General features: G+C 35.9%; 1 protein-coding gene across 1 annotated transcript in view; it reads left to right on the forward strand.

Annotated features, from left to right (window-relative positions):
* The window catches only part of LOC129256617 (telomeric repeat-binding factor 2-interacting protein 1-like), a 56,085-nt gene that overhangs the window by 14,992 nt on the left and 13,651 nt on the right, over positions 1 to 27,442 (forward strand). Inside the window, exon 2 of the mRNA XM_064097811.1 lies at positions 23,996 to 24,051. Within this exon, the coding sequence (XP_063953881.1) occupies positions 23,996 to 24,051 (56 nt within the window). The remainder of the gene's footprint in view (positions 1 to 23,995; positions 24,052 to 27,442) is intronic.

Below are 27,442 nucleotides of genomic sequence, written 5' to 3' on the forward strand. Positions count from 1 at the left end.
GGCGTGACTTCCGGCGTGCTATCGTAGCTCGGGTTCACACCGGCAGAGATAGCGCGATCTAGCGTGCGCTAGACCGCGCTATCTCTCGTGGACCACCCCCAAGAGGTGCTCCAGTGGCACGCCGTTTTGGCTCGCCGTGGCTCGCTGTTGGGCGGACCGAAACGAAGTTGTACCTTCCACACCGCAGAGATAGCGCGATCTAGCGCGCGCTAGATCGCGCTATCTCTGCCGGTCTGAACAGGCTCACAGACAAATGCCAGACTCTCTCAGACCATGTCAGAAATAAATATAAACAAAGGAAATTTCCACGCCGTGTCGTGAGCCACGTGGGAAGAAGGTACATTGAATGGACACACTTTTGATGCACACAAATAATCCCAGACACATTTCATCATAAGCTTTTGTCTCTCTCATAACCTCTCAAGCATTGGTTCTGGACGCTACGATCGCGTCTCTTTCCCCCTCTCTCTCCCTCTCTCTTTCTATGCATTGCATTCGCTCGTGACATGGCTTGACCTAAACCTGACCTAAACGCACCCGTACGGGTGCGTAACTTTTGACATAGACGACTTTTGAAGACAGTCGGGGTCAAAGTAATACATATTCATGACCGTGCAGCGTAAAAATCATGGCGCGCTGACGTCATTAGCAACATTCGCGGAGACTCCTCCTTACGAGGGATTGGACGTGAACGCGTATCGTGGATGACCATATTTTGGGAGGTTTTTGAGCTATTATTGGCGGAAAAATGTCAATTTCTCTTCGCTTGTAAGTTTGCAGTAAAATGGAATAACTTCAAGAAATTCGGCAGTTGATATGAGAGAAATTTTCCCTATAAAATGATTACAGTCATAGCATGTAAGTCAAACCCTATCCAAAGATAAAAATTAGGTGCGGTCTGCGCGTTTCCGTTTTACACCCTGGCGAAGGCATTTTCCGCAAAAATAGCCACAAAGCGACTAGTGAAGAGTCTACACACGTCGCTGGTTGCAGCGTGCGACACAGGCGAGTCCCACACCACCGCATGCAATCTGCACAGTTACTGATCAGAGCATAGAGTTCCTCGGCACTTCATGTACAGAGAGCAGTCATATGAGTGAAATCCGAACATGCTTTTGCAGTTACGTTTTTTTAATGAAAAGTTATGAAAAAGTTTTTTTTTTCTAAATATAAATTATTAACTAAATGAATAGAATGACAGACAAAATAAAAATAAACAGATACATATATAATAGAAAGAAAATTGAAGTTTGATGGATTGAGACACTTAGATGCCGAAAGATAGATATAGAAGACTGATAAATAGATAGAGACATAGATAGATAGATAGATAGATAGATAAATAGATAGATATAAGTAGAGAGAGAGAGAGAGAGAGAGAAAGACAGAGAGATGGATAGATAGATAGATAGATAGATAGATAGATAGATAGATAGATAGATAGATAGATAGATAGATACATGTAGATAGATAGATAGATAGATGGGGGGAGAGAACTTGAGAGATGGAGAGATGTTATAGATAGATAGATAGATAGATATATGGACGGATTAAGAGAAATAGAGAGAGAGAAAAAAAGACAGACAGATGGATAGATAGAGAGAGAAAGAGAGAGAGAGAGAGATAGAGAATCTGAGAGATAGATAGATGTTAGAAAGATAGATAAAGAATGAGAGAGACAGAGAAGATAGACAAATTAACAGATAAATAGAAACTGTAGTTACATAGATAGCTAGATAAATAGATAGATAGAAGAGAGAGAAATAGAGAAAGACAGACAGATGGATAGATAGATAGAGGGGGGAGAGAGAGATAGAGAATTTGAGAGATAGGTACATGTTAGATAGATAGATAGATAGATAGATAGATAGATAGATAGATAGATAACGAATGAGAGAGACAGAGAAGATAGATAAATTACCAGATAGATAGATACTGTAGTTACATAGATAATAGATAAAAGATAGATAGATAGATATATAGATGGGGGAGAGAACTTGAGAGATGGAGAGATGTTATAGATAGATAGATATATATATATGGACGGAAAAAGAGAAATAGACAAAGAGAGAAAAAAAAAGACAGACAGATGGAGAGATAGATAGAGAATTTGAAAGATAGATCTATGTTAGATAGATATATAGATAGATAGATAAATAGATAGATATATAAAGAATGAGAGAGACAGAGAAGATAAACAAATTAACAGATAGATAGATACTGTAGTTACATAGATAGATAGATAAATAGATAGATAGAAGATAGATAGATAGATAGATAGAGAGAAATAGAGAAAGACAGACAGATGGATAGATAGATAGAGAGAGGGAGAGAGAGAGAGAGATAGAGAATTTGAGAGATAGGTAGATGTTAGATGGATAGATACATGTAGATAAAGAATGAGAGAGACAGAGAAGAGCGACAAATTAACAGATCGATAGATACTGCAGTTACATATAGATAGATAGATAGATAGAAGATAGATAGATAGATTGATAGAGAGAGAGAGAACTAGAGAAAGACAGGTGGATAGATAGAGACAGACAGAGAAGATTAATAGATAGATACTGTAGTTACATAGATAGATAGATAGATAGATATATAATTTGAGAGATAGATACATAGACGGATAGAGAGAAAAAGACAGACAGATGGATAGATAGATAGAGAGAGAGAATTTGAGAGACAGACAGACAGATGGATAGAGAGAATTCGAGAGATAGATAGACGGATAGAGAGAAACAGAGAGAGAAAAAAAGACAGACAGATGGATAGATAGAGAGAATTTGAGAGAGAGAGATATATATATATATATATATATATATATATATTGGATTTTATTGCAATAAAAACTATGAAAATACAATCACAAGCAGTCAAAGACTGAAATAAGTGAATGTTTACATACAAATAGAATCATAACAAAATATAAAGTAAACATTATAAATAAATATTAAATACAATACAAATTCATACAGATAAAAAAGAAATGTATCATAAATAAATACAAAAGGCCAAAAGTAAAGTGTCACCAAAGAAGAAAAAAGCGGAATGAAAGATTAAGAAGAAAGAGGTGAGAGAAGGGAAAGAAATTGGAATAAGACAAAAAAAAGGGAAAGCAAGAGGTGGAATTTGAAAGAGAATAGGAGGCAACCTTCAGAAAAAAAAACTCATTATGCAATACAAGACATTTAACAATGGTAACAAGTAAATAAAGTAGTAATTGAATCGAATCGAGCACAAAAAAGGGAAAAGTAGAGCTGAGGAAATAGACTCCCGAAGGAAGTCGCAGCAGTGTTGATATTGCACATGAGTAGATTAACAGATGGATAGAGAGAAATAAAAGAGAGACAGATGGATAGATAGAGAATTTGAGAGATAGATGTTAGATGGATAGATAGATAGACAGATAGATAGGTAGATAGAGACAGAGTAGATAGACAAATTAACAGATAGATATATCATGTAGTACCATAGATTGATTTATAACATAGATAGTGGATAGACAGATATGATAGATATAAGGATAGATATAATATGAAAAAAAAGTAATTATGTGTTTTATTTTTCAATATTTTAGCTATTATTCGTTTTCATTCATATAAACGATCATGTGCGATAAAGTAAAAAAAATCATGAAGCCAACGTATATAGTTCAGCGGAACAACCAAAATACAGAGACTGAAGCTTTTGGTCTATAAGCTCAGCTGCATTTGCACGTATGTTCTGCGGATATCTTTGGTGCGGACTTTTGGATCGCGCGCCCAGCTGATTATGTAAACAAACGTAGACGTAGACTCTTCACTAGTCGCTTTGTGGCTATTTTTCCGGAAAATGCCTTCGCCAGGGTGTAAAACGGAAACGCGCGTCCGGTCTCCCTAATAGTACAGTAGTCCATTATTCTGCAGGGGATTCATTTAATAGCGGGACACTAAAGGGGATATAACCAGTAAAATGCTACAAGTAGTGGTACTACTACTACTACTACTACTGGCCGTAACAGACCCATCACCGCCCCGAAACTTCCCGGGAGATACTGCTCAGCCGCTGGTCAGACTCGAGTCAACTCCCAGCAACTCCACCCCAGCTTCCCTCACTGCACTGCACAGCGGAGATCGATAATCGACGCCCCGGTTCGACCGGTGGAATCGCATGAAATATTACATTTTTTCCATATCCTGTGGGTAGATTTACAAAGACATCTCGTCCTTTCAGTGCAGAGTTAATTTCATCGACTTGCAAATCCTTAAATCGGTCAATATTCAGCATTTTAGAGTCATATTCAGCGCTCTTTGATATTTCGTTGTCACTCTTCGCCAAGAATCCAAGGGTCGCCATTCAAGATGAGCTCATGAATATTTAATATGACGTCATAGCAGCTCGCGCTCTCATTGGATGATTTTCACCGACCAGTTTTTGGTCGGTGAATTGGTAAAAACAATAAAAAACAAAAAAAAGTTGGTGAAATTCGGGTCAGATGTCAAGAGGCCCTGTCTCGCGGCGCTCTGCTTTGCTCTCTCCCTTGCTTTGCCATGTTCGCTCGGAAAGCAGCCGACAGGGCCTTGACAAATTGCTAGAGTGGAGCCTACACGAACTTCGCTCGAGGTAGGTGAAGCGTAGTGTAGCGGTAGTGAAGTGGAGTGGAGCCTGCACGAACTTCGCTCGAGGTAGGCTAACGTACCCAGAGAGCTCCCGCCCGCTGCCGCGCAGCGGGCGGGAGCCCAGAAGCTTACCGTGTATTTGACCATATTCACCGGACTAGGGTGATTTATGGTCTAAATATTTCTCCAAATGAATTGTGAAAACAGAAAATATACAATTACCACGATTATATGGATGAAGGTCTAACGAGTGGCAGTTTCCTGACATCTGGGCACAGACTGGAACCTCAAAAAAATGAAAAGTTCTCTCCTCTACCCCACTCCTAGTCCCAATGAGGTCCAAACATTACATGTATGGACCTCATAGGCGACATCAGTAGTATTTTGTGTTAGAAATCTTTGTGAAGATGATTATTTTTGTATTTTATCAAAAGTACGAGCTATCGTACTGTCTAATCATTACATTTCGATTTCATTTTCACTAATTAAATACATTGTTAGCAATAAAAAAAATTGAAAGAAATGAAGGGGAACTTACATTTTGACGAGTATTTCCAGATTTTATTGCCAGTTGCTCTTCACTTCTGACTCGCGATCGAAGCTGATATGCAGATCACGTGATACGCGTTCTCGTCAGCTGATCGGTTGGTTATTCTTTTCGCCAGACGTTGATAATTATAGATTTCATAATGCTAGCATTCGTCGCAAATTTAGGTGAAAGAGATTGAATTTAAACAGCGCAAGCTTTAATTTTCTAAAAAATAACATTTAATTGATTGCACAAGTTTCGCCTTGGACAAGTAGGATAATTTGGTCCCATGTTTGGGTAACTACGGGGGGGGGGGGGGGGGGGGGGGGGCGGGGTGTCCCTACCATACACCCACTAGCCAGCAATTATTGTTTTTTCTCTTTTTTTTAAACCAAAATACCTCCCCCCCAAAAAAAATAAATAAATAAAATAAAATAGGGTTAAAGAGAAAGAGAATTGAGGAACACAATATGCTTTATTTTTTCCTCTTACTGTTTAACGAGACTTATAATCAAATATTAAATGAGGCTTAATTAGAACAGCCTTTTTTTTAAAGTCAATTAATAAAAAATATTCCTCCTCTGGAATTGAGCTTTCATGAAATATCAATCTTTTTCATGACTACCGAAAATGCTAAAAATGTCCAATTTTTTTATTGGTATATAAAGCTTTAGCTCATGCGTTGCACCCGTCGTATTTTAATGTTATACAATTTTATGCTTTTAATGAATTTATAATTCTCAGATCTTGTCGCAATCCGATTGGTAGCTATAATGAATTATTATTATGTTTCATGAATTGTTCAAAATGTGTCTCTTTATCAGTTTTGAATATTTAAAAAAATGTCAGCTCATGCTTTTTGCTCACAATATTTTGATTAGTAAGAATTTCTTCTCTTGTATATGCGAGTTTGATAGATAAATAAATTACTAGAGAGAGAGGGGGGTCCCTCGGCTAATTGCCCTCGCTTATTCCCAATTTTTTTTATTATGCTGGTGTTCACAGTGTTTTCTGTTTTTTTTTACACTTTTTATTGTTTCGGAGCTTCCCTCTATTTCTTTTAACTATGATGTAGCCCTTTTTACTTGTTTCAATTCTTTTATGTCTCATTTCATTGAAAACATAATTATTAAACTGACTGACTTTATTACGAAATTTTGATATTATTTTGTCTTGTTTGTTTGGCTTTCTTTTTTTTCTTCTTATCCTTCTTCTTACTTTTTCCCTTTCCTTATTTTCTCTTTTATTTCATTTCATGAGGCATCCGCCAACTTAATAACAAACATATTTATTTGGTGGTGTGCCCCTCTAAAAAGGGAGGAAAATAGGAAGGAAGAAAAAGAAGAAGGGAAGGGGAAAAAATAAGAAAAAAAGAAAGATGATGATGATGAAAATTGTCTTGGTGATGATGATGGTGGTGGTGATGGTGGCGGTGATGATGATGATGATGATGATGATGGTGGTAGTGGTGATGATGATGAGAATGAAGTTGGTGATGATGGTGATGATGATGACTAGATGTAATTTTGTTATTTTGTCTTTGAAAAAATTAAGTAGTGCATAGATGAATTTATTTAAAGCTAATTATGAAAATAGCATAAAAAACAATTTGAAAAATTGGTATGCGTTCAAGAAAAATCCATCCCCCACCAAAAAAAAAATAAATAAAGGTGAGATTTTTTAAATAATTATTTGTGATGGCGTAGGCCTTTGCGAGCAGCTATATCGGATATAATTATGTTAAAAAGTAAATGGAATGTCAAGAAATACGTGATAATGACTTTTATTGTACATTCAGTATATCAATAGATAACTTCATACTCTCTCCAAAAAGAAAATAGTGGGTCATTACGGACCATTAAAAAATGGGAAATTTTGGCATTTTGTATTACATAGAATATAGAGCAACTGCTCGTTTATGACGTCACAAATCAAGCATTCGAAATTCTATTAACTCCATTTTTTTTAAATAACACCTTTACCGATATTTTGAAATTATTTTTCTTTGGCCTATATTTTCACAATCTTTTAATCAAGGTGAAATTCCCCTTTACAAAACAGTATCCGCATGATCAGTGTGTAGCGGTAAATTATTCACCTGATAACTATAGACCTATCTATAGGCCCCTAATTCATGCGGCGCGCATGAATCAAACTTTTGAAAATTAACACGTCCGAAATGCAAATTAATATTCCCTCTTGGCATTAATTGCCAAAAAACGGGGGAAAAATCAAATAAAAGGAACAAAAACAGTGACTTACCTCGGCTGTTGCGCGACTTAACCTCCCTGTTTTATCCAAACGTAGTACATAAACATATGGCCATTGAGTCCCCTGTACAGATTGCGCTAGAACTTCGGTCTCTGTATTTGGTGAGTGAAGCCAACGGAGTTCAGATGAAATAACAGAGACCGAAGCTTTTGGTCTACACTCCACCTACCCGAACTTCGGGACGGTGAACTCCATCGGATACTCCGAGTGACAAAGGTGGGATGGAAATGTTATTTATTGTAAAAATTATAGAAAAAAATATAACGAGAAAGAAAAATAGCTTAATTTCTTACTCTTTGTAATACCCGTATTTCACTCCGTGTCCATCCTCTGGTTATCCTCAAAATTGGTGATTTTGGGCTAGTATATTTCCCCACACGTATTTATTCACGGCCGATTTCAAAACATCTCATGTGATCGGTCGCAGGTCAAACAGCATAAATATTTATATATGGTGAGACTACCACATATCGACCACCTCTTTTGAAACCAACCACCTTGCGCGCGTTAAAATTATTGCGTATTACAAACGATACGCACGGGAGAGTAGGCGCAGTGTCCATAGAAACAGTAAGAATCGATTTTACGAGAAAAAAAGAAGCAACAAAAAGAAAATATTTAGTAGAATTAGGGCAAGTCCAAGAAAAGGTCACCCTAGAAGGCAAAATTTCATCTTTAATTTTAAAAGTTATCTTTGGTGGGGTAAGAAAGCCCAAATGTTGAATTTTAAAATTTCATTAAGAAAAATTTGATAATATGCATATTTATGCTAATTTGGGGCACCTAATTTGCATAATTGGTAAAATGGGCGTTACGTATGGGACAATTATAAAAACTCATAGAAAATAAAAACAAAATTTGTGAGATTTAGTCATAGGTGGGACATGGACCCCCTAACATCTTATTACTTTTTGGGGAAAAAAAGTGGTGTCATCTAATCAATTATGCAAATTAGGTCTTGTCCAAGGATGGAATGTCCCATACGTAACATTTTGAGGATGTTTTTTAAAGTTATTTCTCATAATACAATACTTGTATTGTTGCATCTCTGGGAAGTCCTAATTTATAAAGTATGAAAATGTTATACCCCAAAAAGTTTCAAAAATAGAGTTTAAAAATTGTTACGTATGGGACAACATGTTACGTATGGGACATTTACACACAATGTCAATGGGGAGATTTGTGTACAAAGTGAATGGAGAAAAACAAATTTCAAGAGTGCTCTAAAAAGTGATTATTTACCTTTTCTTTAGGTTTTAAAGACTGATTTGTTATAATGAAAACAATTGAAGAGTAAAAATTATGAAAATTGAAAGATGAAAAAAAACAAAAAAACAATAGAAATACATGAGAAATTCATGAAACCATGAAAAACAAAACAAAACAAAATGTTGAAATGGCTAATTTCCTTTTCAGTCATATCAAATATGTCTCAATAGAACATTTTAAAAGATAGACACTCTTTTGTTATTTCCATATTTTAAATTATTTCAATTTTTTGAATTATGGGGAAAATTGTGTACGTTCTCTATGGGGACAAAATGTCCCATACATAACTGTCCCATACGTAACATGTCATTAATTTTTTTAATTAGAGTCTGTAATTAGAGGGATTTGGCTTATGCCATGAAACTTGCCTAAGATATACTAGAGTATTGTGACTTCTATCACACTAAGTTACAAGTTGTCTAATGAAATACTTTCAGAGAATTCTCAACTTGAAAAAATGTTTTAAAAATTGTCTTTTTTCTGCGTCCCACATGTAACGGCCCATCTCTTCTCTCTAAAAGGTCAAGTTCAAGGTCATATGTCACCATTTTTTGCATGATTATTCTTCTAGATGTTTACCATCATGAGGGTATTCAATCTAATCAAAGCCAATGAACACTAGGATATTTCAGGTCATTAAAGCCTCTGAAATGTCCCATATGTAATGCGCGCAAATTCTTGGACTTGCCCATTAATCAAAATTGTATTGACCAGACCCTAACCCCGTTGAAAAACAAAGAAATCCAATAAGAAACAGCTTTAGAACAAATATCCGTCGTCAATCGTCGAATCATGTGCCGGAGCTCGCAGTGGAAGTAGTGAGACGATCATTTAACATGTTGACATCATAGAACTGATTTGGAAGTGTAAAAATATTTCGCCACCGCGACACGAATCGGCCGTAAACTTAGTGTATCGCGGGTGGTCGGTTTCAAAAGATGGGTGGAAATGAGCAAATTAAAATCGTTGTATTCGTTGTTCGTCGATATATACGCGGATTGAATCGGAGTCGCTGAGCGAAACATGGGAATCTGATCTGCTCAATTTTGTGCACAAATGAGACGAAAACTGGGTAAAATTTATGAACATTTTCGCAGATACGATGCTTAGAAGATTAGGTGGTCGATAAGGGGTAGTTCCAACCATATTGGATGGCTCAGAAAATACCAAAAATATTCTAAGAGTTTGGAAAAATATTCCACAAAATAATATCAGTGCTGGAAAGCCTACTTTAACTCGAACAACACATGGACGTACACAATTTACACAAAAGCTCAGACCGGCCCTGTTGACTACACATCGCGTCTGGGTTTGCTCCTCGGACATCACTATCACAAAGAAAATCTCTTCTGATTTGATGATAAAAGTGCATCATGTCCTTATAGTCCGGGTTATAATTGAGCAAGGTGCCACACGGAAAAGGAGAAATTTTCACATAGTGCTCCTAGACCAGTTTTTTACGCTGAATATGAATATATGAGGTAACCAGGCTGTATCCTGAAGATTAACCCGTGAGGGCGCTTTTTTCAAAATGGCCGCCATATTTTCAGAAAATTCAAATATTCGTACATAGAGTTTGAAATAAGCATTCAATTGCCACAAAATTAGTGTCATATGAAAGATAAATAAATTTGCTACAATTTGATACTATTTATATGGGATAAATAGGTCATTTGGCTGAGATTTTTGGTAGAAAACTTCATTTTTTAACATTTTTTTCCAAAAATTGAAAATTTTCAAAATACTTGATTTTCCATAAATCTCAGAAAAATGAAATAATTGCCACGAAACGTTCCAGAAAACTTTACTGATATACAATTATTATGTGTACAAATTTCTAAGTGGATACCATTATTAGTTGTAAACTTATAGGGTCTTAAACTTGAAAACTCTAATTTCAGAAATGTCGCATTTTGTACACTGTAGAGTCCATATGAATTTTCGTATACTAATAGACTACATGTACATAACGTATCTTGGTTTTAATTGAGCGAGGTGTCACTCGGAGAGGCGAAATTCTTATGAGGTTCTTCTAAACCAGTTTTGTACACTTAAAGGTCAAGTCCACCTCAGAAAAATGTTAATTTAAATCAATAGAGAAAAATCAGACAAGAAAAATGCTGAAAATTTCATCAAAATCGGATGTAAAAAAAGAAAGTTATGACATTTCAAAGTTTCGCATTTTTTTCACAAAATAGTTATTTGAACGAGCCAGTTACATCTAAATGAGAGAGTTGATGATGTCACTCACTCACTATTTCTTTTGTTTTTTATTGTTTGAATTATGCAATATTTCAATTTTTACGAATTTGACAATTAGGACCTCCTTGCCTGAACCACAAGATGTTAAAATAATGGAGTTCCACGTGTTCAGGGAGGCATGAAACTTCATTTCACATGACAGTGATGAGAAAATCAAAATATTTCATATTTCATATAATAAAATACAAAAGAAATAGTGAGTGAGTGATGTCATCAGTTCCCTCATTTGCATACCGACTGAGATGTGCATATAACTGTTTTGTGAAATGAAGCGAAACTTTAAAATGTCATAACTTTCTTATTTTACATCCGATTTTGATGAAATTTTCAGCGTTATGCTTGTTGGATTTTTCTCTTTTTATTCAAATCAAGTTTTTGTTGGGGTGGACTTGTCCTTTAATAAGAATATACTAGGTAAACAGGCTGTATCCTGGACCTTAACCCATGAGGGCGCTCTTTTCAAAATGGCCGCCAAATTTTCAGAAAACTAATTCTGTGGGTTAAATAAATAAAAATTAGGCATATTTGATAATCTTTTTGCATGCATATTTATTAGAGTGAACTACATACAATTTACAGTTACATCACAGACTCTAGAATAGTGGTAAAAGGAATTATAAGTATGAAAAGCAGTGAGGCGCTCTTCAAAATGACTGCAAATGTTGCTAGTATCACTCTATATTTATACACGTATTTAGTCATAAACTTTTAAATGGTTGTGAATTTGACATTTTTTTTGTAAAATACGATGAGGGTTATTCACAAGATATATGATCCATTCATTTTATTTAGCATTAAAAGGTGAAGGCACTCTTCAAAATGTCCGCCAACAATAACATACTTTAGATCTAAGTGATGTGGCAGCCAGAATTTAAGAACAATTGATCCTGTGAGTTAGATAAGTACGAAAGACGCATATTAATCACTTTTTTCATCTGCATTAAAGTGGATGGACAATTATAATCCAGACTCTAAACAAGTAGTAAAAAGGGGGTGGTTGTGAAAACTGAGGGGGCTCTTCAAAATGACTGCAAAATTTGTTGGTTAACATTATATATTTGCTCATATTGAAATGGGTGTAAATTTGACATTTTTTGAAATTGATTGTGATGAAAGTTGTTCAAGAAATGTATTATGTGCCGTTAAAATGTAATGCGCACTTCAAAATGTCCGCTTATATGTCAAATGATGTAGATGAGCCTGTTCATTTTTGTAAAGAAACATTAACGAGGCTATTTGACAACCTTTTGTTTCAATTTCGTGTAAAGTTATTTTAAAACAATATATGCAGCATTACAAATAATGTGTTTAGGGGCAAAAAAATGAGGGCGATCTTCAAAATAGATGCCACAATCCAATTCAATCCAGCTAAAAATCGAGCTAAAAACAATCAAAACCTAATCAGATTATAAGTTCTAATGTGTTGAGTTGTTTTGTATTATATGCAATGAAAGTATGCTTGGGAGATCCTTGAGGGAGTTTTCCACAAAAGTCGAAGAGCAGTGCTTTTGATAGTTTTAGTTTCCGACTAAATCGTTCTTGGTAATTTCCCGTTAAGACCATTAATTCATATGTACCATCATTAATCTTCACAATCGCTCAGATCACTGCACTCTGAAAAGTCCTCGCCTTCATTTTCAATGAAAAGTTCCTCCACATCTTCAGGCATTATTGTCTGTATCCACTTAGGTTCCATCTCTTCATTCCAACCATTAGCACAAGCATCTGTGCCTTCGTAATCTGCTTTGCCTGCTGAACGCCATTCTCTAGCTATGAAATGCGCTCTTAGTTTGTGTAATTGCAATGTTTGGAGACAGGGTGGTAGCAATGCTATATCTATTACTTTTTGCTCCCTCGTCAACTTTCGGTCGAAAATGACATGCCTTGCTTCATTGACGTTGTGGGTCTTTACCCCGTATAGCAGTGATACGTATTCATCAAGTTCCTGTGACACCTGTGATGTGAGATCTTCTGACGCTCCAAGAAGGCAGAACGTTTCAACAAACCTGGGTTTGTTCTCCAACAACTTCCAACACATCTTCTTGCCCTTGCGAAAGAAAGCAGAGTTGTAGTCATTGCCTGTAAAGGCATGAAACCCTACAAGACATAACTTTTGAGATGCTGTCAGATCAATGTCACTGAGTTTGAATGCTTTTCTGTGTTTTCCAGTGTTTGAGTCAAGGATGACCCTGTCCCCATTCTTATCAAAATATGAGAGGGCAATGATAGCAATGTCTGTGTCGCCAGAATGTGATCTAATTATTGCTATCCCTTCATCATTTCTCCTCAGGGCGTGGTCTGCATGCAATACTACCTTTGTGTCTGCTTCTTCCTGACTGCTGCTAAGATCTGGAACCAAAACAACATCATCTTTAGTTACAAGGATGCACTCTTTATAGGATGAATAGTAGATACCTTCACATCCTAGGTCATGAAGTATGCCCTCTTTATGTTCTATCAGCACATCATGAACAATTTCGATCATTCTAGTCTTGTTTTCGCCATTAGATAGAAATTTGTTAAAGTCCCGTGGCAGCTTGGAATGCTTGGAGCTAACGATGACCTTAGGAGCCATTCCTCTCTTGTTTCTTTCGGTGGTCTTGATACTCTGTGGCAAGTATGAATCGGCAACGATATCTATTCGCTTGTACCCTTTGGGGATACTTGCGAATATTTTTCTGGCAAGATCTTCATATGTGTCAGGATATGATGTGAAAGTCCTGATAAGGGCCATCAGGTCAACGACGTAAGCAATAGCGTGTTCTTTCGCTGGCAAAATACTCTCAGGTTCCATTGTGTCTCTTGCGTTGTTCTCAACAAGAATGTCCATCAGCGCACTTTTCTGTGTCACTCGCCTTGTTCCATCGGCATTCCCAAGACTTAGTGGAACAGGAGTTAGAGGATACTCTAGAGCTTTCTTGAAGTCAACAATTCTGCCGTGCTTTGTTGAAGTTGCAAGAAGCTTTCCTAATACATCTCGATTAGCTTCAATTACTTTGACCTTCCCCTGGGCCTGCAGATGAACTTTCTTTCCACTATTAGAAAACAGAGTAAGCTTGTTGCGTTTGATAGGTTCATGAAACTTCACTTTGTCTGTCTTGAGCCTGTCTTTTACAAATGTTTCATGTGCTAACCTGCCGTTTGGAAGAACTTGCAATATTGCATCAGCAATGACCTTGCTGACAGGCGTTCCAGAGCTGAGATTGTATATTTCTTCTTTATCTATGCTAAGATCAAATGGGTTCATGTATTCAGTGGTCATGACATCAACTAGCTTCTGCACCTTCATTTCCGATGAGAGGATATAAGATGGTCGTGCTTGCTTGTATGTATCTCCCTCAGGTTCAGCTTTGGAAAATGCTCGTAAAGATGCTGTATTTTCTGCTTGGTGTGCTCGGTTAAGTGTCCACTTCAGGATTGACCTATCATCTGTAGAAAATGACTTTATACCACCTGCAACTTTGGCATCTCTGTTGATGGTCTGTTCTCCACGTTGATCTACTGCTGTTCGCAATGCATATCTACCTTGCCCTTGTACTGATAGCCCTTTCACTTCAATCAACTGACGATTACCAGGGTATAGAGACTCAATATTCTCCATGCACTTTGTATAGTAGCTTCCATACCGAGCATAGTTGGTCTTATTGAGACCAAAGAAGAATGGCAACATGAACTCCCATCCATACCTTCTGAGGTCATACTTGTTCTCTTGAACTGCGGTGTGATGTAGGTGCTGACATTTCATAAGGTCTAGGTAATACATTAACCAAAACTGAGCTGTTCTTCCATGAGCTCCTTCACGCACAGCTGACCTGAAGTTCTCGTAATCTTTAAGAAATTGCTGGTTCTCCTCATCATGAAGTATATCATTCAAAGTCTTGTCATCGTTCACACTCGTCAAGGAATCAGGAATACGAGCATTCGAGTGGCCGAGGAATGCTTCTAGAAGCAATCTCTCCAGAGCTGCATGGAACAAATTGTGAATTGCCCAGCAGCGGTTGTAGTGTGTTCCACTTATAATTCCATTCAGACAACCAGAGGAGCATATATCTGCTTGAAAAACTATGTCTTCAAAGCCAGATCCAGCAATCAGACTTCCAATCACTGCAAAGTTCTCCTTCATGAAGTGGAAATCACCAAGGTGCAGCATCACATTCTTGAATTTCATCGGGAAATTCCACAAGAGCTTGTAGGCAGTCATTGCAGCTCCGACATCCATGGTGACATTCACATAAGGCATGTTGACCTCAGTACACAGTTGCTGAAGGAACAAAAACAACCTGTAAATTGTTCCATAATCAGTTATTGGTGTGGTCATCGGTGGGAGATATGTTTCGCATGTCCTTTGTACCAAGATGTCAGAAACCATATTTCTCATTTTCATCAGCCAGCCGGAGAACATTGGTAGTGTTTGGTCTCTGGATGCTACCAGCCTCAAGATACTCCACACTAACATCGCCTTATTGACTTTCCCAACTTCACTTTCATCAATTCTTTGACTAATCATGTTCTGAAACAGTGCTGGTTCTTTCTTGGAATCGACTCTTGGCTTTTCTGCTTGTAAGGGTTGGTCAATGATTAGAGATCTTTGCTTGATATCTTTGGTGACGCTTGTTCTTATTGTTTGAACAATGTGAACAGGTTTCTCTTCTTGAAAGGCAACAATGTTTGTAATATCGAGTACAGCCTTCTTAGAAATCGTATCCCGATGCATGTTGAAATTATCTGCCCAGAAAATGGTAAGTACTGGGTCATCATTGACTGGTTTGATGGGCAAAGAGACCCCTTGGATTGACATTTCTTGAGCTGCTCTTGCTTCTGCGGTTTCAATACTACAGACAACGTTATAGTCCAAAGAGTGGCCTAGATGTGAAAGAATCTGAATGGGTGTCTTTTGGCCAGTCAGGTTATGCATTCCCATTCCAACAAGAAAGTGTTTCAGTGTGATAACTTTGCCTTTTGTCACTCCGTGGATGAGATCATTTGAATAAGAACGCACAAGCAAGTTGACCCTTTCTTGATTAGGATGTCTAGGTGAGCACAAAAGGGTCTCTAGAAATGTCCTTACTTGAATTGGCATACCTTCCTCTTGTTGTTCAAGTTCATCTACAGATGGTGGCCAAGACAGATCAGGTAGCTGATTTGCATAACTCTGAATGTCTTCTCTAAGAAATTTAGCTGCAAGATTGATAATGATATCTTTGTTTTTTATTGTTGTTGTTTCACTCAGCCCCTTTGCGTTGATTATGATTTCAGGATTTATGCGATCAATTGCTACAAATTTGATAACATCATCTCCAAACCACCCTTGTACTTTCTGCTTAAGTCTATTCCTATACCTGGTGTCACCCTCATGACCATCGCTATATATTTCATGTACCTTTGCCATGGATACTGCCTGATTAAGTTCAATTACCGTTTCTTGGACAAATGCTTTAGCAGATTCAAAATCGCCAAGGATTTCTTCACCTGTATCTAAGATTTCATCATTTCCTTCTCTTACATTCATATACTCCCTATAACATATGTCATGCATTTGAAATTCTTTTGCGATTAAATCAACATCACTAACATGAAACAACATATCTTTGTCGTTTATTCTTTCAGCTTGGCATTTGATATTTGTTTCGGCTGCTTTTGTCCTGAGCAATCGACATGGAGTCATTTTCCCTTTTACTCTCTTGTTGACACATTTACAAAAGAAACAGTGTTTAGGAAATATTGACCTTGAATTTTCTTTACTCTGTCGACGAGGCCTTTGCTCAACTTCATTTCCTTCATTTTCTTCTTTTTTCTTCTTCGACTTTGAAATAAAGACGGTAAACTTCTTGTAGCATGGAGTCATATGGACACCAGAAATGCCAGGCTGGATTTCATTGGGGATAGTGGAGCATTGTTCTTCATGCCAATTCTCGCCTTTCCATTTCTCTCTTAGTTTCTTTGCTTCAGTTATTCTGGCAAATGTTTTTTCAGTCAAGGGTACTGTGGTGCTATACTTTGTGTCTGATTGGTAGTGGACAACACACTCTAAGCATTGTTGTGGGGCTTCCATTTCCTCATTTGGTAAATACCTGTGTGAAAAAATGAACACTACTTTGTCTATAGCATATGAAGAGTTTGTTGGAAAAGAAAATTTGATACCTTTGAATATTAAATCTGCTATCATATTTAAACATTTAAAATTCGTCATGTCAAAAGCATTCATTCATTTCTTTCACAACACAAACATACACATATATATTGTGAAAGAAATATTTAAATACAAGAGTTGCCGAAGCTGTTGTACGTTTATAATTTCTCACATTTATATATATATAAAAAACAATTGTAAATACCTAACTTTCTTAGGTATTTACTAAATATAATCGTGTTTGTTTTCCAAACAAATTCTTCATAACTATTTTTTGAATTGATATAACCTTCGTTATAAAGTACAATTAAAGAAGAAGTAAAAAAAATTGAAAAATGATATATTTTAATTAAGAAAACAATTCATTAAATGAATCAAAGCTAATAGAACAATACTGCATGCCGTATATCGCTCTATCAGTGTAACATAAAAATATGGTTAGTTGTAAAGTAAAAATATATGTGAATACACTCACCAAAAAAAATCCACTCAAGACAAAGTAAGGAGGCGCAAGAGCTCAATCGGTAGAGCAGGGGTTTCGGATTCCGGTGACCCGGGTTCGATTCCCACTTGGTGCGCTTTAGTGCCCTTTGGCAAGGCATCTATCCTCATTACCAGGTGCCTCATAGAGGACCTTAAGCCGTCGGTCCTCTGGTTGCTTGCTTACACGCATTCATGCTTCCTTAGCAATCAGGTGAAAAAAAATCACCAAAATCCAGGAATAAACTTAAAGTGTTATTTGAAACATTAATGCTAACAAATTAACTCAGGTTTGGCTTTAATGAAAATATTGAAACAAAACAAACAATAGTTGAATAAGTAAAACATTCAACAAATGAAAACAAATAGATTCAAACAACTTTTTAACAAATTTTAAATCATGCTTTGATGGAACTTGAAAACGTTTGCGATGAAATAGTTCAAAATACCTTAACTTCTGCAAATATCTCAGCTATTTTCCGTTTTATCTTGAAAAGTCTACACGAAGATACAAACTGTTAAAAGAATAATTAAATAATAGACACTTATGCAAGTTTTTCTATAATTATGCAGTAAAAACAAAGTAACAAAATAATTACTCTCATTTGAATTATTTCCGCAACTGATTGTTTAAGGATTAAAAACATTACAAAGCATACCGATCTATTGCAGATATGCTCTATTAACATGCACTTAATTAAGTACATGTTATCACAGTTGCATATTTTTTTTATTTTTTTTTTAGATTGATCACCTCCCCATTTATTTGAGTTCTGGGGGGCTGGGCGAAAGGGAATGATCAAAAGCGCCTGTACAAATAAATATCAATATCGTAAATAACTCATCTCATATTTAATGAAAAGAGTTGTTAAATTTGCCCCAATTCAAATGTTTATGATCAAATATAAATACTTTTTTAAACAAATTTGCAGCCATTTTGAAGAGCGCCCTCACTTGTTATCTTTTTTACCATTTTTACCACTCTTATATAGAGTCAGGAATATGATTGTAGATTGTATTGAGTTCACTTAAATACATATTTATTCAAGAAGTGATCAAATATGCATCTTGTTTACTTATGTAACCCACAGAATCATTTTTCTGAAAATTGGCGGCCATTTTGAAAAGAGCGCCTTCATGGGTTAAGGTTCAGGATACAGCCTGTTTACCTAGTTTATTCTGATTCAGCGTACAAAACTGGTCTAGGAGAAGCTCATAAAAAGTTCGCCTTCTCCGAGTGACACCTCGCTCAATTAACCCATATACATTATGTACATGTATTAGTATACGAAAATGCATATGGACTCTATAGTGTACAAAATGCGACATTTCTGAAATTAGAGTTTTCAAGTTTAAGACCCTATAAGTTTACAACTAATAATGGTATCCACTTAGAAATTTGTACACATAATAATTGTATATCAATAAAGTTTTCTGGAACGTTTCGTGGCAATTATTTCATTTTTCTGAGATTTATGGAAAATCAAGTATTTTGAAAATTTTCAATTTTTGGAAAAAAATGTAAAAAAATGAAGTTTTCTACCAAAAATCTCAGCCAAATGACCTATTTATCCCATATAAATAGTATCAAATTGTAGCAAATTTATTTATCTTTCATATGACACTAATTTTGTGGCAATTGAATGCTTATTTCAAACTCTATGTACGAATATTTGAATTTTCTGAAAATATGGCGGCCATTTTGAAAAAAGCGCCCTCACGGGTTAATCTTCAGGATACAGCCTGGTTACCTCATATATTCATATTCAGCGTAAAAAACTGGTCTAGGAGCACTATGTGAAAATTTCTCCTTTTCCGTGTGGCACCTTGCTCAATTATAACCCGGACTATTATTAACCAATCCTCGTGGTTCTTTCATGAGCATTTGCCTTACAATGTGCCCTTTATTATAAAACCAATGAAAATTCTTGATACCATCACTTGCCAATGTGACGACGGACATAATCCACCCGGGCACAATAAAAATGTCCCCAAAACCCATTATCCCAATACATATTCCTGACTTTGGATAGCTTTTAGTGGTTTTAATGTAATAAAGTGCCACATTTCCCACCCATTGAATGTAAATAATATTATAATCATCTGATAGAAGTTTGTTAATGTTCATTTCAGGGGGATGGAAACTCTAATTCTAATTCAATTCTTGCCCTTGGTACACATTTGTTTGTGAAAAAGGGGTATGATGCAAGGAAATTCTGCGTGTTATAAGATTGCACGCATGCAGCGAGGACCTTCTGTCCACTAGTTTTCCATATGTGGCTCCAGAGATCGAGTAATGGTTAGAATATGTCACATCAGCATAATGGACACCCATGGCTACATTGAGCATGCCTGCGCGATGTTGCCTCTTTGTCAGAAATAGTATAACCGTCAAACATTAGGATTAATTAAGGAGCAATTAGAGCCCAACTTATCATCCTCTTCTTCTTCTTCTTCTGATGATGATGATAAAGTACAGTCCACCGACTGGTGTATTGTCGTACTATATTTGGCAGGTCTGGTGTGGAGTATGTACAGTGCCATTTTAAAATATTCTAAAAAGTTACTAAGTGCAGCTAAAAAAAACCATGCTCCTCTCTTAGAGAAGCAGGATGCTCTGTACCTCTTGTTTGAAGAGGCTAACAGAGATGACATTGGGTAGTTCATCTGGCAAGGAATTCCATAACCTGATGGTGTCTGGAAAGAAGGACTTCTGATAGATGAGAGTCCTTGCAAAAGGTATTTGGAATCGCTTGGAGTGTCCACGGCTTGATGTCATCGGCGGAGTCAGGAATGTATGTCGAATTTCTATATGCTGATTGATGATACGATGCATCATCATCATTTTGTATTGTGCCCTGGGGGCATTTTCACGGCAACTGACATTACACGGCACAATGTTTTCACACCTTTCATTGTTTGTATCTCTAAAACAACAAATGATGGGAGTTTGCTTTTGATAGAGTTAGTAAAGTGAACCTTGCTGTATACTCTCATACTAAGTTTTCCTATGTAACCACATTTTTTTACGCATCAGCAAGCAAAAATGTGTCGGTAACTGACATTACGCAAAAGGACATGCAATTTCAGGGTGTTCATTCAAATTGAAATATCTCATGTCCCTGAGAAGATAGAGTAATAATTTGAATATGTAAATATACCTCCATTACTAGGTTAAGATGTGTCAAAATATTAAAAAATTCGTTTTTGTCTTTTGGGGGCTATGATAATTTTTCCACAACCATGCTGGTAACTGACATTATGGTGACTGACATTACACTTAATTTGCCATAGAGATAACACATGGAAGTCAAATGTGTGGAATCATTGCATTGTTTCTTCTGTGCAGGGCTTCACATGAAAGTGAGCTTGATGTGGAAGTATACCCGAGTTTCTAGGAACATTTCAATGAAAAAACTTTTTCTTTTTCTTACCGTAATTCCTTTCTTGATTTGAACATTTTTATCATTACTTGTCGGTAACATTTACAAGCGCTATATGATTTTCAAATATGTTTTCCTATAGTAATTTAATATTGCATTGACTGTACACATGGATTTTTCTGACTATAGGCTACACCCATAATATATTCATCAGTTTTATATTGACTTTTTAAACCTTTTCCTTCTTCAACCTCCCCCTCCCTTCAAAAAAAGGCAAAATGAATAAGGGTCTCCTCCCCTTAGGCTACATGTACCCCTCCCCCGAATCGCATGCAGCCATGTAGTTTTATTGATTTCTATTCTGGTCAGTGCAAGCAATGCTTGTTCATATCTGTCAGATTTCAATTCTCTTCATAATTTGTTTGATCATTTTCTTTGCTAATTTCTTTTTCAAGCTGTCAACAAAAAATAAACTCCAGCTTCTAAACTGAATCTGAATTATTTGTAAATTAGAAAAAAACCCACAGTTTTAGTAGATCCATGCAACATTGATCAGAACTGTAAAATTTCACTTTTCATCTATACTTGTAAACCAAAAACAAAAATTGTATCACACATCCACACTACTAACAGGCATAAAAACCAGGAATTTACTTTTAGCAAGGCAATGCTCAAAAGAATCCTAGAAACTAAAAAAGGGACTCTGGAAATCCCCTTCATCACAATGTTAAGCTTAAAAAATGTTGCAGATTTAGGCAATAGGTTTGGAAAAGTACCCCCCCCCCCCCGAAAACCAAACAAAAATCATCTGATACAAACAATTAGGTACTTGGTAAGTGCATGTACAAAACAATTTCATAGTAATTTTTTTTTGCACGATGGGAATGCAACTTCCATCACAATTTCATACAGTATTCCTTGTGAACTATACCTTTTAAAAGTCAATAGGAAGCTCCTTCTGGTGTGACTTTTAAAGTGAAAGACTTAAATAACAAGTATACAATATTTTTCACCATAAAATTGACCACATATTTGCATTTCAATATTGGTAACCAACGTTTTATCATGGTAACAGTCACAGTACATATCGGTAACTGACATTACATTTTCCACTTGGTAACTGACATTACATATATTTAATGGTACCCTATGGTTTCATTGTTAATTGGTAATCTTTAATTTTGGTGTAGAAGGGAGGGGTGTTACCTAGAGAGGAAATCTACCAAGTTTCATATAATATATCCTCTTTTCCAGGAAATGAGAAAAAAAGTTCATTTTTTCGGTAACTGACATCACATACCATATAACATACGTCATCAATGTTTTTTTATCAGATGAATGAATTACTGGTGTTTCTTTCTGTGGGATTTTAAAAAGTGTTATAATAGCAAGCTAAATCACAGGCGAAAACATCATGATCAAACCTGTTCTTTAAAATCTGTCAAAACAAAATATGTATCAATATACTATTTTCAACACTAATTTGTATCCATACTTTGGCAGCCATTTTGAAATAAAAAATGGCTGCCTGAGTCGGAAAAAAATTTTGTCTCAGAAACTTCAGGTCTTGTATTATTAAAAAACTTAAAGCATTTGACATGAATATCAACTTGATTTTTTTGCCTCTGTGTCCATCTGTGGTGTAAATGCCCCTACGCTCCTTGAGTGTTGGCCACTCGAGTTGACTTCGGTAAGCATTGATGTGATGCTGCTTGTGCGTTTGAAGTCACCAACAACAAACCTGGCAAAACGGCGCTGGACCATTTCCAGTCGATGGATATTCTCTTGGGTGTAAGGTTCCCACACAACACATGCATACTCTAAAATGGGGCGTACTAGAGCAAAGTAGCATAAGGTCTTAGTCTTTCTTGGACAAGGGCTAATGTTCGCTGAATAAATGCACTGACAGCGCTGGCTTTCTTGGTAATTGCTATAACATGATGAGTCCAGTTCAGGTTGCTCTTGAGATGGAAACCTAGATACTTAGCTGTGTCGGCTGACTCGAGGCTGTCCATGGATGCTATAAGTCGTCAATCCTAACCTCATTATGTTATTCGTAAGTTAATCCGAATGAAATGTTAGGCATCTTTCTTAGGAGCTGGGAGCACTGATCAATTGATGTGTTTATTCTGTTAACATAGTATTACCTCTATATACCCCAATACATTACAATAATTTCTGCTAAATGAAAATTTTTTTGTACAAAGCAAATGAAGGAAATACTTCTTTACTTATCAAAGACTAGTAAATTGAAAATGAATTGAACTTGAATTGAATTCCTAAATAAAATAAAAAAATGGAAAGAGCTGGTTGCACTTTCACATCATGAAGATGATTTTAAGGGCAATAGGGTTGTCAAGTCGTTTCAAGTTACATGTATTCCTGCAATACCATGATACCACACTGAATGTATTCAACGTCTATCTGTTTCTATTTTGTTCCTACATAAGCACATATGACCCCTTTATTTTCTTAGATAGACTTTTCAAAATAAAGAACCCACGAAAAATAAGACTTCTAAAATTCTAACTGCTTTTAGTGTATTTTGGCTACCAATGAAAGTTTGTTGAGCTTTTGACCTTGTCTCTGACCTTGTCTTCTGGATAAGGACTTCTGATGATGGACTTATCAAAATCGAAAATAAAAAAGTATGTATGTATAAAAAAAAGAAAAATGGGCTTTAACACCTTCAGTGTAATTTGCCATTTACCGAAAGTATGTTGACCTTTTGACATTTCCGGTCATAACTTTTTAACGGGAGGTCAAGTGTATATGGTTGTGAACACTTTCTTGTTCAGTATAACAAGACAATTTGATTTGTCACTTGGCAGAATTGGGGCAATTTCAAAATTTGACCCCATTTTGACCCCTAACATGGTCAAGATGATTATTAGAAATTTGTCACCAAGTTGAAACTTGTTCCTTGTGATGTCACCAATCACATAAAAGTGAAAAATCAGACTTGGCCAATTTCTCGAAGTAAATAATGACATATGCTGCCTGACTAACATTATTTCTAATTGAATTAATTAATATTTGACTAACAGAATTTTACTTCTGAATTTTACAGAGTGGTGGAGGGAAAGTTACAAGTCGACTTGATCCATCAGATACTAATGTTATCAAGTGAGTAATATGATTGTCATTCTAAGTATTTGAATTCTTCGTAGGGGTCCCCCATTGTAGAAATGTTATTATTATTAAACTTGCATGGAATCTTTGATTTTGATGGGCTATCGAGCATTGTTACCATATTGAAAGACAAAATTACCATAATATATTAACTTACAGGCAGTGAGGACCATGGCCCATATTCAATTCCATACTGCCAGAATTTGAACCATTTTACTCAGTAATCTGCTTAATCCTGAAAGGCTGGGGGGGGGGGGGAGATGGAGGCAGAATCCTCCCCCCTCAACATTTTTCGCAATACTAGTTAATCTGCTGCGTGAAATTTTTAGACCGCATCGTTCGCCAACTTTTTATTTTCAAGCCTGGTGCAACTTTTGAGACCAAATCTGCGAGGCATGGATATGCAGTTACGACATTATGCAACATTATCAGACCAAAATTTGCTCAAAAACATGAATTTATGTACAAATCCTATTCAAATTGTGTTTTTAGCCCAAATTTATGAATGTATTGATCATTATTTCTACTTTTACCGATTGAAATTAATCATAGAATAGGATCACTATTAACTTGGCATTTCTACTGATAAAACAGGAAAATGAACAATAAAAAAAAAAAAAAAAAATACATAAGAAATCAGATATAAAATTAGTCCTTCGGGCTAATTTTTTTTTCCATAATTTTTATATGCATAAATTAGCATCATATTAATTCATATAAAAAAAATTATTATTTTGGAAAAATTAACCATACAGCCTTGCTCGCATGATCCGCGGCTGAGATGGGTCCAAATAAACAACTCTATTAGGGTTATGTAAAACATGCTTAATCATTTTTGCTATTGCCATTTTAAATTCCTTAACCCTAAAAAAGAATGGGGGACCATAATTACCCCCCCCCCCTCGACGCCTTGCACATATTTCTGAAACGCCAAAAGATATTGCCACAAAATTTCATGACTTATTTCTTTGAAGTCTCGCGCAACTTTTGAAACCAAATTTGGGACATGTGGGTATAGCATCGCGACGCCACATGACCTTTTACAAGACAATGTCATGCCGAAAATGGCTCATTTTCATACTTTGTGTACAAAGTTTATAGGAGATTAAAGGGTGATTATTTTTCATTCTAATTGGTCTGATTTATTAAGGGTTTAATTTCGTTAAATGGTCTGTAATAATTTCCATTGAAAAAAAGAATGAAAACCAAAAGATGAAAAATACACAGAAATACATAACAAATTTTAAAAACAAAGAAATACATAAGAAAAAAAAATTGGCTTATGCACTTTATCTTTGAGGAAACCTTTGAATTAGATTAAAAAGATGACATCTGGAAAAAGAGAAGAAAATTTGAAGTGAAATTGGGTGTTAATTATGCAAATGTTTTTCACAAATAAATTTGCATACTTTATTCCTGATTTAAAAAAAAAGATTTTTTTCAGGATTTTTTCTTTATACTGGCTTCTAGTTTAAGCGGTGGAGAATGGGCATGCTAAATTTTGGTGTGAGTGTGAAAGACGGCCAAGGTCGGAAGGGGGTGGGGGCATCATGCCCCCCTCCCAGTTCTCAATACATTTCAAATAGCCTAGTCCTTTGGGTTAAATCTACGTCATCCCCCAACCTGGTTTGTATGCAGTTTATAATGTACTTATGTACATGTATAAAAGTCAATCATGCTGCACACAAATGGATAATTAGGCTTTATGATGTCTCACTGGAAGATGTACCAAACACTTCCACAGCATATCAGAGAATAATAATAATGCAATTTGTTAGGTCGCACAAGTGAAGGGGGGGGGGGGCAAACAAAATTACAAGTAACAGAACATTATTGGTAAAATGAGTTATAGACTAGTTCCGACATGCGTGCTATCCCGGATCTCTCATGGGAGGGATTTCCATAATAAGGGCCCCGCATGGATTATGCCCTTCCCCCCCCCCACTTTGTTTTACATTTTACAGAAAAGCTAAAAATAGTGTGAAACGCGTGCAGATATATGCTCCTCAAAGTCAATGCTGACATGTTTTTTGTGCATAAGTATGTCCCTGTAAAGAACAGTTAGAAAAGGTGAAAAAAGTGGCTTAAATTTCACTTTTCTGAACCTTTAGATCTGAAAATTCATCATGTCACAGTTTGATCTGTAAAAGCAGTCTTTGGAAATTTTGTTAGATTAATTTTTTTTAAAGTTGGTTTATAAAGTGCAAAAATGTAGAATTTTGCAAACAGAATTGTAACACCTCTAAAACCTTTGGTCATGTGACTAAGGAATTCATATTAAAGGACAAGTCCACCCTAACATAAATTGTTATGAATAAAAGAGGAAAATCCAACAAGCACAACACTGAAAGTTTCATCAAAATCGGATGTAAAATAAGAAAGTTCTGACATTTGAAAGTTTCGCTTAATTTCACAAAACAGTTATATGCACATCCTGGCTGGTATGCAAATGAGGAGACTATGACATCATCACTCACTATTTCTTTTGTATTTTATTATGTGAAGTATGAAATATTCTAATTTTCTCATTGTCAAGTGATACAACAATTCCTCCCTGAACATGTGGAATTAGCATTGTCTAATACTATGTGGTTCAGTCAAGTTGGTCCTTATTGTCAAATCTATAAAAAATGAAATATTGTATATTTCAAACAATAAAAAAACTAAAGAAATAGTGAGTGATGGACATCATCGACTGAGTCACCTACTTATGCATATCACTGTTTTGTGAAAAACAAGCGAAACTTTAAAATGTCATAACTTTCTTATTTTACATCCGATTTTGATGAAATTTTCAGCACTATGCTAGTTTGATTTTTCTCTTATTTATTCAAGTCAGCATTTTCCTGGGATGGACTTGACCTTTAATGAGTATGCAAATAGCTGCCAATGTACTTGTGTATATAGTCATCCAGATAACAATGAAATCAAATTATTTTATGGAAAATATTGTAATATTACAGTGAGTGAATAAATATTGATAAAAATATGCTAAGAAATAATTCAGACTCTGATTTTGTTTGAGAAATAAAAAAGTGAAATTTTTAGCTTGAACTTTTTTGAATTACTACTACCTTTTCAACCTTTCAACCTTTTCAACCTTATGTAGGTGAATATCTTTACTTTTTCACCACACAGCATCTTTGCAATAGGAAAGCTTTGCTGGGGACACCAATTGGCACTGGAATACTAAACGGGTCAATATTTTTGTGCGTTGTTAAGTGGGCGGCCGATTGGCAATTAGTGGTGAAATTAAAACCCCCGTAAAAATAACGGCTTCTACCGTAATTTACTTACTCAATACTTTGAAATTTGAATGAAATACTGGCCCAGGTCTATGCAGCGCTCTTGTACGTAATATTTACCGGTAGGCCTACACATTTCT

This window comes from Lytechinus pictus, chromosome 3 (assembly GCF_037042905.1).
Source record: "Lytechinus pictus isolate F3 Inbred chromosome 3, Lp3.0, whole genome shotgun sequence".
NCBI classification, from domain to species: Eukaryota; Metazoa; Echinodermata; class Echinoidea; order Temnopleuroida; family Toxopneustidae; genus Lytechinus; species Lytechinus pictus.